The 18,279-nt window shown below is 38.2% G+C and overlaps 1 protein-coding gene across 4 annotated transcripts in view; it reads left to right on the forward strand.

Moving 5' to 3' along the window:
* The window catches only part of GALNTL6 (polypeptide N-acetylgalactosaminyltransferase like 6), a 542,002-nt gene that overhangs the window by 126,927 nt on the left and 396,796 nt on the right, over nt 1-18,279 (forward strand). For all 4 annotated transcript variants that reach the window (XM_045018344.1, XM_045018346.1, XR_006579712.1 and 1 more), the window contains exon 3: nt 2,940-3,106. In XM_045018344.1, the coding sequence (XP_044874279.1) occupies nt 2,940-3,106 (167 nt within the window). The remainder of the gene's footprint in view (nt 1-2,939; nt 3,107-18,279) is intronic.

The raw sequence follows: 18,279 nt of genomic DNA on the forward strand, positions 1-18,279 counted from the left end.
TCTCTGTGACCTTGGCTTGGTAAATGCTTCCACCACCCAAATGCAAAAATCCCCCTTGGACCCAGGAAGGAACACTTGGGAATTCCTCCCTGTGGGGTACCCTCAAGCCCTTTCACACACACCCCATCTGTGGAAGAGCTGAGAAAGAAAACAAAGGTAATTAGCTGTTGCCCCCAGCTATTCAAACAACATGCACAAACCTCTAGGACACCAAAAATCCAATCTTGTTCTTAAAAAAGGTAAATTGTATTAAACACAAAAAGGAAACAAAATACATCTGGAACTTAGGCTTTTGCTAGATTTTAAAAGAGCAATTCCGAAAATTAAGCACCCAAAATAGCTTTCTTGGGCGTTCAGCTTTAAGGTTACAAGCAAACAAAAGCATCTGGGGTTACCACAGAGATCCACATGCCAAAATAAGAAATAAACCTGATCATGTCTATCTAAACATTTGTAATTTACTTACATATTTGGGGGGGGGTTCAAATAAGTAATTCTAGTTATGATCTGATGATTTCTCATACCTGGCTGCCCTCTGTTCCCCTCTTTTCTGGAGAGACACAAAAGACACAAAGGGAAAGCTCCTTTCCCAATTTTAAAAAGCTCTAGCCTTCCCATTGGCTCTTTTGGCCAGGTGCCTACCCCTTTTCTTTTACCTGTGGACTTGTTAACCCTTTGTAGGTAAAGCAAGCATAGAACAGACACCAAGAGGGATTTTACAGCTAACTGGCTGGCTGGGTGTCCATAAAAGGGAGCTACCCCTGCGTCATTTATCACACCACCTGTTCTGAGGATTAAGTTTCTCAATGCCACAAGCATGGCATGGACATTTGTATTTATTATTTGTGTTCTTCACAATAGTATCTGTAGCTATAGCAACTACTGCCACTCCATCCCAATTTCTTTCTCCTCCAGTGAAGTTATGGGGGTTTTGCAGAAGAGGAGTACTTGTTTGTTTATATGGCTGTACCTGAGCTAACAGTTAAGAGTGCTTCTCAGTGTCACTGATACTTGTGAGGAGAATGTGATAATGAAAGTTGTGTTTCGAATCTGTTCCCAAGACTGTTGGGGTTTTTAATTTAATGTTTTCTGGAAAATATAAGGCCCAAACCAAGTTTCATTATATTGTTCAAAGAACACTAATAGACACTCTTCTGCAATTACTACTGATGTAAGGATAAGGTTAAACAGAAATCAAAAGGAACAGTCACAAGAGTGACATGCTTGCAAGCTGCATGGCAACTTTAAAAAAATACCATAATAGAAGCTCAAACTAAATGTGTATTCCTTTTTTTAAAAAATTGGCAGAGTACCAAAACAATACCACCATAGCTAAACAGCAGAGTAAAAGAGGCCATTAGAGACAAAAAGACATCTTTAAAAAAATTGGAAGTCAAATCCTACTGAGGAAAATAGAAAGGCACATAAATTCTGGTAAGTCAAGTATAAAAGTGTAATTAGGCAGGCCAAAAAGAATTTGAAGAGCAACTAACAGAAGGTAAAAACCTACAGCAAGATTTTTGTGAACTACATTAGAAGCAGGAAGCCCACCAAACAATCCATGGGGGCCACTGGACAATTGAGGTGCTAGCAGAGCACTCAAGGAAAATAAAGCTGTTGCAAAGAATATATTTAGCTTCTCCGCCTCTCTCTTCACTACAAAGAATATGAGGGAGAGTCTCATATTTGAGCTATTCTTTTTAGGTGACAAATCTAAGGAACTTCCCCAGATTGAGGTGTCAATAGAGGATGTTTTTGGAACAAATTGATTAAATTATACAGTAATAATTCATCAGGACCAGAGGGTATTCACCCAAGACTTCTGTGTGAGAGGATGAATCAGGCACCATACTTATTCAATCTTTGGCTTCTTTGCAGCAATGGATAAGAAGGCATGCCAGCTATGATCTGAACATCCATTAGGGGCTGGGCTGAGGTCACCAACTCTTTCCCATGGATTACTAAACTGATATTGGATCATAATGACTTTGCATCACTGTTGAGCTGAATTTGAAACACTGACCTCTAGATAAAAGGCTCTATAGCCCACTAAATGTAGTGTAACTATTCACTCCAGACATTGTGTGGTTTGAAAGTTTACCTCAGAATTAAGGGGCTTTTAGACATTGTTACAAAATTATAAGCTTTTAAGTATGTCTTTTATTGGATGGCATTATGTAAATGCAGTTGTTGATTAACAGTTCTGAAATACTTTTGCCTTTGCAGTTAGCAAAAGATTCGTGTTGATATCCAGAGACACGTTTTTATAACACTTTTCATTTAATGGCATCCATTGTATTGAATATTTAGATATAGAGCTGGAGTTGTACGTGCTTAAGTCTTTGTTTGAATATATACCATCTAGTAAAATAACTTTTCGTTGTCTACCAGTTTTGCCTTTTTGAGTAAAGAAGTAATTTTACAATTCTTCTTTGCTTTGGATAATAAAGGGATCATTCAAATTCTTCTTTTCATATGATATTCCAAAAATATTTTGAGTAAATATATCCTTATAAAGAGAAATAGTGTTAGAATGCACATCCTCTATGAGTTACTCAGGAAGAATTCCCACTGAAGCCACATAATCTACTTACGAGTTTACATCAGCATTACACTATTGTACCTTCATTTTTTCTAATTTACAGTGTTATATTTGTAAAATCCTTGCTATTGAGTACTTGAATAAAAAAGGACCTAGTAGTTATTGAATATTAGTTTCATGGCAGGTACTGTGTAGGTAGTTAATGCTACTTAATTAAATACATAATTTAATTAATGATGTGATTTGATTATAGAGTTAGACACTGTTTGGATATACTGAGTCATTTCACACCAGAAAATGTGATGGCTGAACAGAGTGAACAGTTGAGTTGTATATACTGAATCCATTCTGCTCTTCTATGTTCTTATACACCTCCTTTTTTTTCCCTCCTTCTCAGCTGTAAGCACAAGGTATACTTGGAAAAGTTGCCAAATACTAGCATAATTATCCCATTTCATAACGAAGGATGGACTTCACTCTTGCGAACCATATACAGCATTATCAACCGGACTCCAGACATCCTTATAGCTGAAATCATTCTTGTGGATGACTTCAGTGACAGAGGTAAGATCCAGTGGTTTAAGATTGTGACTATATAGAAACTAAAGGAGAGGAAAATATAAAGAAACAAAACCTGTTTGACCAGTTGTATCCAGAAAAGATCAGTTTAGTTGTTATAGTTTGCTCATGCATTGAGCACTACTTATTTGGTTAGGTTTTCGTGGTTAGCTTGTGTTACTATGGATGAAGAGTGAAATATATATTTATATTAAGAAGGAGAAAAAGGTAAAATCTCTCTCACGCATTTCCACTAATAAAATGTTTGAATTGATGCATCTTTCTGAAATGCTGCAAATTAGTAATGTTGAAAACATATTTTTTTTCTGTAGGCTTTATTCTCCCCAGTAAAAACCTATTAACTTTCACCTTTTGGATGTGACTTGACAGGTTTCTTAACTTGTGTTTTATTGCATGAGGCAGCTCCATTTAACTGTACAAAATGGCCATACTGAAGAATGACAATATTATAATTTTTTCACATATTAGCGTTTTGACTAGAAAGGGAACATTGCTTCAGAACATGAGTTAGTTGAAAATTCTAGAAGTCTGGATACAGTAAAACTAAAAAATCTTTTTTGTTTTGTTTTTGTTTTGAAGCCTTAGCCTCTGAGTTGCTGCAAGTGTTAGTCATCCTCTATCATTAGTTCTTGAATTCAGTGTCAATAAGTCCCCTTTATTCTGCGTAAAATCCAACAATGGCAGTTTGAGGTTTTGATAAAAAAATATCAAATAATTATTTCTTTTCAAATGTACTTTATTTTTCTGACCCTAAATCTTGCAAACAACTTTGAATTTTAAAACTATCAGTGGGTACTTGATGAAGATGAACCTTTCTCTGAACTGCAATCCACCAAGGCTGTTGCTCATCTCCACATGGATTGATATGTGGTGTAAAGGGGAAACTGCATTCTTGGGTAGTTTTCTAGATAATTAGCTTTTGTCTCAGTATGGAATTTATCAGAGCAAATTTCAGGCCTACAGCTGTTATGGCAGGAAGCCTTTAGGTGTCTGAAAAAAATATTTGTGTACCATTGCTGTGACAGAGCATTTCTCAGCAAGATTTTTATTTAACAATAATACTTGAAGGGTGGGGATGGTGACACATGAATCTATCTTGGCTTCTCATCACTGTCATCTCTATTGCCATATGGATTTTGATGAACTGTCCTTCTACATATAATGTAGTTTAACTGTAATCATGAAGTAAGCAAGTGTAATGCTGGCTGCTCCCTGCATGATAGATTCTATACTATGACCAGAGTTTTCTGGGACAAGAATCGTAAGATAGTGTTGCAATTTTTTGACAGGCAAGTGATTTTTCCAGTAGTAAACAAGCTGTAGAGACATCTGTAAGGAGACGTCATATTGGTTGTTTGAACACATACTAGAAGTTTAAAAAGAATAATTTTACTTCAAAAGAACACTGTTACTGAGACCCTGTTCTCTCATAAGCACTGGTGACCATATATGCGTTCAGAATACGGTGGTATACTAGTGTTTTATGAAGGTTTTACTGACAATAAAAGTAGCTTTTATAATATTAAATATTATTGGTCTAGAAGGTTTAAATCTACCTCCCAGTTACTAGAGAGAATCAGTTACAATTAATCAAAGAATCTTTTCTCTCTTTTAGCAGTTCTCAGCATGTTGGTTTGTTTCTAGTGAGGGCCTTCTGTCTGCTAAGCAAGACCTCTCTTTAGCAGGGTGAAAATATTTTGTATGACTAAATGTCACCACATTTCAACCTTCGGAGTACATTTTCAAACATTGTGCACAGTTTTAACCAAACTCTATGGGAGTCACATAGTTCAAAATTGCATTCAGCTTTGAGAAAGTCTTAACCTTTTAGACCAAGACATTTGTTGTTAATACAGGGATAAAGATAAGGCTTCTGAAAGACAGTACAAGACTGTGTCCCACTGAAAAATGAATACTAGTTTAAAGACATTATTTTCCAAACCACTGTTCCTAACTCAAAGATCATAGAATTTCACAGTTGGAAGGGACCTCAGGAGGTCATCTAGTCCAACCCCCTGCTCAAAGCAGGACTAACCCCCAGACAGATTTTTTTGCCCTAGATCTCTAAATGGCCCCCTCAAGGATTGAGCTCACAACCCTGGGTTTAGCAGGCCAATGCTCAAACTGCTGAGCTATCCTTCCCCACAGATGCTTGATACTAAAATAGTTAAAAAAAAAAAAAAAACTTCCAGTGGAAAATGCTGATTCAATAGTATCTAAACATTTAATAGAAACTTGAATTGCTGTAGGGGCTGTCCAGCTCCATAATAGTCCTCCAGGCTTGTGTAGTACAGATGGATTGGTTTGTACTTCTGTTGCAAGATGACTTTTCAGTTCATGGAATGATCCAATCACAGTGATTCATGAAATACCTTATCTGTAATTAGTAAAATCCATTCTACATCCTGTACGGGATCTCTTTGGAAGACTAGGAGAGGAAGCAAAGAAGGCACATCTAAAACAGCCTAGGGCTAATTCATCTCTCGGATACAGTGTAACTGTTATTGAAATCCATGGGAATAGAGAGCAAATTGTTGTACTCTATCAACTCTGTGCTGGAGATGTTTTCACATGTGCTAGTGATGAATGTGTATCCATTAGTAGTATTGTCCTTTTTCCTAATAAGTACCATATTGTAGGTGCCTGATTTATTCTTGTTCCTATTGTTCTGGAGCCAGTTTGTTTAAATAATGTTACATTTTTGCCATGGTATTCAACTGAAAATTGTGAATTAGTGCACTCTGCCATTAAAGTTTTATATTGTTCAGGATTCATTTAAACTGTACTTATCCCTTCCAAATAATTTAAAAACTGATGAGAGGTGTCTAGCATTCCCTCAGAGGTCCTTTATTAATCAAACTCTTCTTCAGAACACTATTAAGGAGAGATTACTAAGAGACAGACAAATTAGTTGGAAATACAATTATTTAGAAAGGTGGAGAACACTTAACAACTTCTAAGGATTGTAAAAATAGATGAAGGAATGTCAGTTCTTTTCCTATTTTATATTTTTACCTAATATTAACACTGAAGTGCATATCAAGAGTCTTAGGGTACGTTTATACTTACCGCGCGGGTCGACGCGGCGAGTTCGACTTCTCGGAGTTCGAACTATCGCGTCTGATCTAGACGCGATAGTTCGAACTCCGGAAGCGCCGCGGTCGACTCCGGTACTCCACCGCGGCAGGAGGAGTTGGCGGAGTCGACCTTGGAGCCACGGAGTTCGCTTCCGCGGCGTCTGGACGGGTAAGTCATTCGAACTAGGGTAGTTCGAATTCAGCTACGTTATTCACGTAGCTGAATTCGCGTACCGTAGTTCGACCCCGGGGCTGTGTGTAGACCAGGGCTTAGATGACAGACAACAAAAATGTTTTAGTGCATAGCATACCACTGAGCATTTGGCTAGACTATTTATGAAAAGTTATTTGTGTGCCTTGATTTTATTCGCATTTATTCCTTCAGCATTAGCTATCAATACCAAAACCTTTGGCTTGTTCATGCATAATATTAGCAATAAATTATGACATTTAGGTATTATAAAACTAGAAGAACAACTACACCTTTTAAATCTTGCTATAACCCGAAACTAGAGAGCTGGTATAAAAAAAGGAAGCTAAACAAATGTTATAAAATATGGCCGTGCAATATTTATTTATGAAGAAATTCAGTCTTTGATGACTATGTGAATGAAAGAAGCTCTCACAATCCGGAGGTAGAAATCTACATTTTGGTATATCTCAGAAGGTACGGTATCTTAAAAAGCCCTTTTTTCATATGTTTACTATCACATCTGAGGAAATCAAAAAAAAAATGTTATTGATGTATTTAGTAGAAATAGTTCTTTTTTTCTGGATGTCTTAACAACAATGGAGTAAAAAAGGGATGTGGTGTCAAGGTCAAAGAGTAATGAGCCTGAGGCTTAAAGAACGTAAGTAAAAGGGTTTGGGGGAGGAGGGAGAGAAATTCAAAATACAAATCCAAAACCTAAAAAAGAATATATTTAACAAGTTCTATAAAAGAGACAAATGTTTTCCTTCCATGACATGATTTGTCTGAAAAGACATTGACTTTGGAGCTAATAGTAATATATTACAGCAAGCCCTCTTTTTGCATATAGTGCATGTAAGCCTCTTCAAGTTATACATCCAGGACATTTAAAAACAGTCTAGATCAGTGGTGGGCCGCATGCAGCCCATCAGAGTAATCCACTGGTGGGCCTCAAGACATTTTTGTTTACATTGACCGTCCACGCCACTTCCTGCAGCTCCCATTGGCTGGAAATGGTGAGCTGCAGCCACTGGGAGCTGTGGGCAGCTGTGCCTGCAGACGGTCAATGTAAACAAACTGTCTCGCAGCCCTCCAGTGGATTACCCTGATGGACCACGTGCTGCCCACAGGCCGCAGGTTGCCCTTTGCTGCTATATGCAGTGCTCACCAGTGATAAAAATTGGTATGTTATAGGTGTAGTTTAGCATTTCACTGGCTCTTCAAGGGGAATACAGTGGGGAATACTTCACACATTATTCATTCATGTAGCTCCATGCCCTATTTGCCAGGCGTTTCCTGGTTTATTTAGTTGTTGGCTGTTTTGTTTAGATTCTAAGGCCTGGTCTACACTAAGGGGGGGGTCGAACTAGGGTACGCAAGTTCAGCTACGCGAATAGCGTAGCTGAACTCGAAGTACCCTAGTTCAACTGACTTACCCGTCCAGACGCGGCAGGGTCGAACTCCGCGGCTCCAAGGTCGACTCCGCCACCGCCGTTCGCGGTGGTGGAGTTCCGGAGTCGACCAGAGCGCGTGGGAAGTTTGAACTATCGTGTCTTGATTAGACGCGATAGTTCGAACTCCGAGAAGTCGAACTCACCGCGTCGACCCGCACGGTGAGTATGGACCTGCCCTAACTTTCCTTGGACACTGACCATATCTTCCTCAGTGTCTGTAGAGAACCCAGAGCACCATCAATGTTCAGATAATAATATCCAGCTGCAGCTAGTTTGGCCATATAGCACATATCTGACTTTATTGCTTCATGCAAGTTTGCAAATAGTGATTTGGTTGAGGGCTGCCTGTTTTAAAAACAAAGCAGTTGTAATTCAATGTCAGAACTGTATCCTTTTCTCAAGAATAATAAATTCAATCTGTTTTATGGCAGATTAAATCCCATTTATTTTACTTGCAGAAGCTTTTTGAGTAGGATGTCACTTGTGATACCAGTTTGTAAATGCGTGGCTTCAAATGTTGGGCAAGCATAACTTTTAGTGATTGAATTAAGGTTACGTTGCATGTTTATTTATCTTGCCACAGGAAAACTTGCAGTAGAAGAAGGAGGTTTTCTGATATTGTGGATGTTAGCTATTCACAATAGGTGTTTTCCTATGTCAAAATACTTAACTTCCCTTTAAAAAAGGAAAGGGTCAGAGAATAAGTAAGGGTGAACTAAGCAATATGTGGAATACCTGAGGCATATTAAAAGTAACAGTTTCACAGCACTGGTCCCTCTCTCTGAGTCCTTCAACTATCACTTTTGCCCCACCTCTTTTGTATCTTTGTTTAATTTGCCCAAAAATAATTTGGAGGGGTTTGTTTTTGTTTTCTTTGGTAAGTGCTTTAATAAAGCTATATTTGCCCAGCAGACAGGCCAAAATCCTGACAGCATCTTGTAACTTGCTCCAAATGAACTGCTAGCCAAGAGCAGCAAAGGAAGGATTAATATTCCTGGATAAAAGCTGGCGCTTCATCTTAATCTTTTGGCCCTTTATTTAATTTAATTTCTGAAATGATTGAAATGGCTGTCTCCTTCTTAGTGAGGGACTACCTGTATGTAGTGAGCTGTAGCTAGAGCTGACATTTAAGCAATAACTCCTTTTCACATCTGGCACTTATTTCTTCTCCATGAGTCTAGCCAAGTTGAGACAGTGCCATGGAGAGCACTGTAATGTCAATTAGAACAATAGTTTGCAACCAGTACAAACATTGGGCCAGATCCTGAAGTACATGAGGGGGAGAAATTTCATACTGATTTCCAAACAAGATTACTCTGAACCTATTGCTTTAAAAAAGGCTAGTGCTATTTCTCCCCTTGCCCATGTATAAGTGGGATGCGGGAGGTGCTGCCTCTCTGGCATTTAATGCCTTTGCTCCTTAACCCTCTGGAAACCTCTGTTAAGGAGAGCAAATGGCTCTAAGGTGTACAGTGAGCAGAGTAGGTGAACAGTGGAGGGGACATGCCATTTAGTGGGTCTGTTCCCTGCAGACGTATTGTGTTTCTGCCCAAAAATCTAGGAAGGAGTTAGTGCAACTTGGAACAGTTTTAGTTCATCTCTGTTGCCTCTGTAGTTGCTACTAATAGGCCATAGAGGGACCTTACTAATAATAATCTGCCTCCTATAGGAGGCATGCTATTTGGGAAGGGAGGATACCAGTGAAGCTACATAGATGGAGAGAGTGCCATAATAGGAGTGCCAACTTTAGACCCTCAGGCTCTGCACGGAATAGCCCCCTGCAAGCTCTGTGTCCTAAAGCCTTTGCTCCCCAAATCAAATTGACAAATCTCTCAATAAACACAATCCTGCTACTTACTCCACCTACCAGAGCCAAATCATTTGGATTTGATGCGCAAGACAGTATTTGAATGCAAATTTCTATTGTGTTATAGCCATGTGTTTGTTTTCTTTGTATGGGAAAGCATCCTGAGGTTTTAGTCTGGTATGGACCCCATTATGCTAAGCATACAACTACATATACAACAGATATGCACTGAATAACAGTCCCTGCCCCGGTCCTGCAAAGGATTGCAAAATTTTAAGTACTATTTTATATCATCTGAAACAATGTAATATTACTACACGTTTTGTATGGTGTGTTGAAAAATACTTTCTTATATGAATTCCATAGTGGCAGGTGGGCCTTCAAGCTGTTTAGCCCAGTGATCTAATAGTAGCATAATACTACTTGGAAGATCCATGTTTGGCATCTTAGAATGGCAGGAGGTGCTGCCTTACAGGAATGAGGCACTATATCCCTGCGGATGGAAGCACTTGATTTCACTTTTGCAGCAGAGACCTCTAGACTCATTCAAGGGATAATATTGACTGACTCTAGAAGAAGGCCATACACAGTTCTTTTAAGACAAAATGATGTAGTCTTCCTGACACAAATTCATGGGAAGAGAATAAAAGAGAAAAATAACAGGAAATGCTGTGAACTAATTCCTAGAGGTTTGATAGCCCGATTTAGGACATGGGGTCCAAATCACCCCAAAGTTTGGGATTATCTCTCGGGCCAAGCCCCCAAATCTGGGGATATTCTGATCTCAATTAGATTACAAATCTAATTTTGCTATTAGGCCCATCTCTAGTATAAATACCGTAGGTTATTTCTGCTAATGCTCCATTGCATAAGTGTGTCATGAAAGGACATGTAAACAGCAGTAGGAACAAAATGCTTTTGATTTCCATTCCAAGGTTCCCCATTACTCTTCTCTCCCCTCCACTCCGCCCCACCGTTTTGATTATTTAATATTATATTCTTCTGTTGTTGGTTTGTTTGTTTTTTCCTGAAATGAAGTTTACAGACTTTTGCCTTCAGCAAGTAAGTGAACCCACCCATATCAGTTTCATTACCAAGGAATTACTGCTTGGATGAATGACTTAGTGTACCTGTGGGGAACAGGAGAGTTTTCCCGATGACAGTAGTTGCACTCATGAGACTGATGGTCAGGTTGAGAACATCTGCAGCCAGTCTCAAAATGGATTTCATTCCCTACAGGAGAAGAATATTGTCATGTTGGGATGGGGGGCGTGGGGGGAAGAAGCAATTTCAAATAATTGAAATTACATAGTCCAGCTGCTTTGAATTGGTTGTGAGTGTGGCTGGCATAGGAGATGGAATTTTAAAGGGGAAGAAAAAGCAAAACTAGCCTTTATATGAGGTATCTCAAGCCCAACTCACCTGTGCTATGAAAAGATCCATCCTTATTCCTTGCACAGTCCCATGCATAAGAAGTTGCAAATGACAGATAATTTTACTTCAAGAATTTGTAGAATCACAATTATGGAGGTTTTGTTTCCATGATCTTTGGATCTGAGAGTCTCTAGAGAAGTTCCGTTGACCAACCCTCTGAAATGTGTGAAGGGTACATTTCTGCTGGTGACTTCAGGCTGCATTTCTCCCCAGTTTGAAGGTAAGGATTTTAAGGAGAGCGTGAACAAAGTGTTGTTAACATGCTGCCTACTGGGACTTTTTTGTGTCTGCTTCCAAAAATGCATACACACACATTAGTTGCACATGATCTCATTCTGACTTTTGAGATATCTGCTAAAGACTTAAGTGAGGATTCTGAACAAAGCCTGAATGACTATTTTGTAATGTAAACCAAATTCATGGTTATGAAATCTCCCCTAAAGGTACTGTGAAAGTATATTTAACTCTTTTCTCATGTAGTAAACTATATTCACCCTACTTTTTTCTACCTTTTTTTTTCAGTTATGGATCCTGAAATGCTCTTGTATAGGTGTTATGGAGATAATTTCCTCTTTAGTTAATCTTATTTTATCTCCCAGTTCTCCATGTGAAATATTTAGACTTGGATTTCATAAACAGCAGAGAAAATTGCTAAACCTGGGTGAACATTAATTTCTACATTAGTTTCTCTCTCCAGCATCAGCTGTTTGCTTTACACTCCAAAGAAAATGGTGATGACAGTACACTGAAACATCAAACAACCCATGGGCTTGAACAATTAACTCATGGTTACCATCTTCAGCTGTCATCATTGCTGAAATATGAATAAGTCATACATAGTCCAAAAGCTAGAAAACCTAGGGTATTTATAACAAAGCTCTCTTCATATTTTTGTATATTTTCATTTAGGATTTATGTTAAATTTGTCTTCTAGCAGTAAAATACAATAAAAAAGGTGACGTTTTAGTCAGCTTTAGCTGAGGCTGTGAATATCTGATCTTGGAAATCACAGAAGATTTCAATGGGAGCTATTAGAGACTAAAAAATCTGTTAACACCTGCAATTGCTGTGAGCAGAGAGGTGACCAATCCAATAAGCCTTGGGCCTTATCAGTCTCAATTCATCACCAGAACTGCCATGTTATGCATAAGAAACTTGTCCCTGGTCACGTGGGGCAACACCCTATCTGTTCATTTTTACTTATAAATGGGCTTTTGGCAGCTTCCAGATGTATTCCCTGTCTTGCAATTTTCTGATTTGATTTTTCTTCTTGTGTACTAAAATGTTGATCTGGGCCTCATTAATTATAGTGTTTGAAGTTACTGAGCATCTCTCTTTCTCTGTCTACCTCTTCTTTCCCTTCCCCTCCTCCCCTGTGCACACCGCACCAACTGAAACCTGAGATACAGGCCCTGAAAAACAGACAGAACAAACACCCCACTCCCCACAAATATCACAGTGAATTTAGTAATAGAACAGACAACAGCACTATATAACTCAGAATTAATTATTCTGCATTTCTGGGTAAATTAGTTACTTAAAAATGGGTGACACCATTCATAGAACTGGTACAATTTACATGCTGTGAATAAATTATTCAACTGATTATCAGATTTTTCTGTTGACTATCATTGTGAATGGATACCAATTTCTGCAAATGTATTAATTTTTTGTAAGTATTTGGCAAACAGTTTGAATTAACAATTTTCATCCTTCTTCCTGGACATGTTCACTCTAGCTATTTGCTGGCTGGTAACTGAGGTGTATGACTGGTGTCCTAATTCACATGGTATTGTTTCTGTTCTCTTATGGCATGAATGAAAATTTTTAAATTGAATAATAAACTAAGTATAGCAACTAATGCTAAATTTCTTGAGTAAATAATCGCTTAGGTTAAAATTTGTTCTTAGTATACTTTGTAGACCCATCTGTGAATATACATTCTTTCTAAACTGTGATAATCCTGCTATTTTAGTCCTGGGTATACATTGCCACTAATACCAAATAGCATGGTGTTATTTTTGTGTATTTACTCAGCACCAACATAGAGAGTGATAGGCACTTTACAGAAAGGTGAAAAGATTCCTGACCTAAAGAGACTACAATCTACCTCAAATTCGCATATACCTACTATTACTGTAATATCTGAGTACCTCACAATTTGTAATATATTTATCCTCACAACATCCATGAGAAGTAGGGTATTGGGGCATAGAAAGACTAACTGACTTTCCCATGGTCACACAGGAAGTCTGTGGCAGAGCAGAGAACTGACCACAGGTTTCCAGAGTTTGACTAGCCCTTGCCATGGGATCATCCTTCCTCTCCAATAGTCCAAACTAGCCGCAGTATAGATTTGGAAAGGATAGGATGTGGGGAAAGCACGAATATGCAAAGAAGCAAATGGTAGTGTTTAGAATGCACCTTGTTCTACATTTGTAAAATATACAGGAAAGATGTAGATAAACTGGAGAGAGTTCAGAGGAGAGCAACAAAAAATGATAAAAGGTTTAAAAAATATTATTGTGGGAATATTTAGCCTTAAGAAAAGAAAACTTAGGGCAGATCTGATAAGTCTTCAAATAAAAGCTATTGTTCACTTCATTTGGCAATGCATGTGCATATAAGAAGATTGAATTTTCTGCAAAGTGCATAAACTTTCAGAAATGTCTCTCTCAATTTATTGTTCAAGCCTTTTGCAGGTTGTTTCTTAAACTTGTATGTTTCATCACTAACCTACTGCAAAATCTAAAGGGGAGGGGGGAGGTAATGAGTGTAGTAAATGCATGCCTCCAAGATTTTACATTTAACAGGGACAAAAGGTTTCTTCTGTCAAATTAATTTGGTAACCCTGACAATCTGAGACATTTTAAGAGCTTAAAAAGCTAAAATGACCTTGCTTTCTGAAGACAATTTCTGATTCCATTAGGGCTTTGTTATGTACTAATCCTGTCCAAAAAAAAAATTATCTTAGTATGAAAAAGCTGTAATTCATCTACATTCATTTAATCTTGTTGTATACCTGTGGAGAGCAATGCAATAGATAATTGGACAGCATTTGTTTTTGATGACTCTTCCCTGGCTAATAGACAGTTCTACCATATTTCTTTCTTTGCATAAATGAAGGTCATGTTGCCATCAGCATCTCTTTTCTTTTGCATCTATATGTGTTTATGCAGATAGATTGTATTTGTGCAGACAAAGACCAAAAAAGTACTTGTGCATGTTTATTTACTGCTATGTGCTTCTTAGATGTACCATAGGAGACACTAATGATGTATGAAGTTGTCCTATTTACAAGTCATCCCATATATTATCCAATATTATCATTTTGATAGGATTCAAGGGGAGAGAAATATTTTATGGCGCTCAGGATTTTAAGAAATTATTTTGCTCAACTTTTTTTTCTTCAAATTATGCCCAAGTATCTTCCTGCTGCAGATGGGCAATTTAGGAAGTTTGTAAATATGTGCATGCTTTAGCAATCTGTCAGACACAGTTTGTCTGTTTTGTTAAATGTTGCTGATTTGTGCACAAAAAAAAAGAGTAGCATGCTGCTAGAAATTGTACATGATTTATTTTAGTAGGACTGGGTTAAATCAGGTTTCCAAACCTCTGTGCAGCTCCAGACATAGTGGAAAGTCTATGTAGAAGAAGGGAGAGCAAACATGGAGGAATAGAAGTGGGCCAGATTGTGGCTACTGCACGCTGCCGGCCTTTGGAGACAAAACATCTTATAGTTGAGAGGGGAAAAAAAACCCTTTGCCCTTAAATAGTGCATTCTGGCTAATGCATATTGGGGCTGAATATTTTGTGCCGCAGAAAATGTTTTTTCTGAATTTTCCTGAGGATACAGGCACTGTAGTATTCTGTCTGATAGTAAAGGGTGACCTTCATTCAACAGCAACTACAAAAAAAGAAAAGTGCCAAATTCAGTATTGAAGAACTTTAAATTTAAAGAAAAGGATTGTGATCTGAAACCGAGGTGGTGCAGAACAGAATGTGTCTATCTCCAAAAATACATTTCACCTCTAATGAAAACCTGTGGATATGTCATTTAAAACCTTGTTAGGCAGGGGCGGGGGGGGGGGGGGGGGAGAATGGAGCCAGCATTATGTCACTTGGCAAAGTGGCACAAGTAACCTGAAAATGCATAGCTACCCATCAGAAATAAAAGGCTGCCTCATGCTTTCTGTCAACAAATGCAAACTGGGGGAGTTTTCTACACTATGTAGAATACACTCCTTTCAACATCTGTGATCACTAGGGCTTTTTTTATTGCAAAGTCAGATCAGACATGACACAATATGAATTGCTAATTACATCCACAACATCTGCTTGCAATATGTATACTCTTTAAGGTGATGTTGGTTCCTCGTAGCCTGTGGTTATAAATCCATTTTCAAAACATCAATGCTTTAATAGTCAGGATTTTTGAAGTATTATTTAATTATACTTAATTATATTCCTGTGCACTTTTCCATGTCATTTTTTAGCATTGAAAAGAGTAAATAGACAACCTGTAATGTTAACTCTGGGCCAAAATGTGCATTATTTATCTGGGACCAAATTATCTTGTGTAAAAAAATAAAACAAAACAAAAAACATTCAAGGGACTAATGGATCCTTAAATTGAAACTTGTGGAGTTCCCAGCTAATCATCTCATTGAGGGATGGTGAGTGCCATTTTCACCTCAGCTGATAGAAGATTCTGGTGTGGCCACAAAAAAGTTAATTTAGAGAGAGTGATAGCACTGTTTGCTCCTGGGATCACCACCCCATGGAGCTGCTGGTAGAGATACAGGCATTGACTAGTTCTCCCAGTGTCCACCACTCTCTTGATCGTCCAGATACGACCTTTGGCCCTCCCAGAAACACCTGTGTGTCCATTGAATCACATAATCACAGACTTTAAGGTCAGAAGGGACCATTATGATCATCTGGTCTGACCTCCTGCACAATGCAGGCTACTGAATCTCACCCACCCACTCCTGTATCAAACCTGTGAGCCACTGAAGTCCTCCAATCATGGTTTAAAGACTTCAAGGTGCAGAGAATCTTCCAGCAAGTGACCCGTGCCCCACGCTGCAAAGGAAGGTGAAAAAACCCCAGGGCCTCTGCCAATCTGCCCTGGAGGAAAATTCCTTCCTGGCCCCAAATATGGTGATCAGCTAAACCCCTGAGCATGTGGACAAGACTCACCAGCCAGACACCCAGGAAAGAATTCTCTGTAGTAATTCAGATCCCACCCCATCTAACATCCCATCACAAGCCATTGGACATATTTACCGCTAATAGTCAAAGACCAAGCTCCCCTCCATAAGCTTATCAAGCTTAGCCTTGAAGCCAGATATGTCTTTTGCCCCCACTGCTCCCCTTGGAAGGCTGTTCCAGAACTTCACTTCTCTGATGGTTAGAAACCTGTGTCTAATTTCAAGTCTAAACTTCCTGATGAGCAGTTTATATCCATTTGTTCTTGTGTCCACATTGGTACTGAGCTTAAATAACTCCTCTCCCTCCCTGGTATTTATTCCTCTGATATATTGGTAGAGAGTAATCGTATCTCCCCTCAGCCTTCTTTTGGTTAGACTAAACAAGCCAAGCTCTTTGAGTCTCCTTTCATAAGAGAGGTTTTCGCAAACTTTATTAGCACATTCCCACTTTCTGCCTAGTAATAAAAAGATTAAATAAGATTGGTCCCAAAACCGATGCCTGAGGAATTTCACTAGTAACCTCCCTCCAGCCTGACAGTTCACCTTTCAGTACGACTCGTTGTAGTCTCCCCTTTAACCAGTTCCTTATCCACCTTTCAATTTTCATATTGATCCCCATCTTTTCCAATTTAGCTAATAAATCCTCATGTGGAACCGTATCGAATGCCTTACTGATATCCAGGTAAATTAGATCCACTGCGTTTCCTTTGTCTAAAAAATCTGGTACCTCCTCAAAGAAGGAGATCAGGTTGGTTTGGCACGATCTACCTTTTGTAAAACCATGTTGTAATTTGTCCCAATTACAAATAGTAGTTAAGGACTGTTGACCTCACTGTCCTTAACTACTTTCTCCTTCAAAATTTTTTCCAAGACCTTGCATACTAAAGATGTCAAACTAACAGGCCTGTAGTTGCCTGGATCACTTTTTTTTCCCTTTCTTAAAGGTAGGAACTATGTTAGCAATTTTCCAGTCATATGGTACAACCCCTGAGTTTACAGATTCATTAAAAATTCTTGCTAATGGGCTTGCAATTTCATGTTCCAGTTCCTTTAATATTCTTGAATGAAGATTATCTGGGCCTCCTGATTTAGTCCCATTAAGCTGTTCGAGTCTGGCTTCTACCTCGGATGTGGTAATATCTACCTCCATATCCTCATTCCCATTTGTCATCCTACCATTATCCCCAATCTACCCCACGAGGTCTCCGAACTGCTGTAGGAAAGAAGAAAAACCCCTCCCTAGCCCAGCCAATCTGGCAATAAGGGAAAAATTCCTTTCCAGTTCCAAAAATCCATAGTGCAATGCTCACAGCAGGCTAAAAAACTTGATCCTATGCTAATCACAGGGTGAGAGCTCAGTACAGAAATGTAAACTTTCCATTTGTGTATATCATATAGAAGTTTTTTTTCTGCTTTAATTAGCCTTGTTTGAATAAACAATCTGTCTATAACCATTTCTATAATAATTTTGATTTAAAAAAAATTTAAAAAATAAAAGGACTAGTTTTTTGTAAAATATTTGACAGTGAACAATTGTTCACAAATTTTATTTTTGATATGGTCATTTTTTTGGAAAAATGTAATCCAATTCTGAAAGAATTGGTGCTTTATAGCATACTTTAGTTAATACTTTTGCTCTATTTAAATTAAACTTTTAGGGGAAAAACTTTTTAATATATTTAATTACAATCTGTGCAGTATGTTCCATTCAAATCAGTGAGTGTGAGAGAGACAGGGACTGAAAGAGAGCAAGGAAGTGAAGTAGTCACATAATGAAAATTAGTATCCTTTAATCTTTACAGAATAATTCAGAACTGATTTTATTGACTGTTGTTCTTTTTAAAAAAAATTATTTCATGCCTACAGCAATAAAGAAAGCCAAGATAGTATATGCAAACAAACAAACGATGTTTGAATGCTTAAAACAATTGATTTATTCGTATCCAGTTGAAAACTGTAACTGATGCACTCATTTTTTCCATA

This window comes from Mauremys mutica, chromosome 5 (genome assembly GCF_020497125.1).
Source record: "Mauremys mutica isolate MM-2020 ecotype Southern chromosome 5, ASM2049712v1, whole genome shotgun sequence".
In the NCBI taxonomy this organism is placed as follows: domain Eukaryota; kingdom Metazoa; phylum Chordata; order Testudines; family Geoemydidae; genus Mauremys; species Mauremys mutica.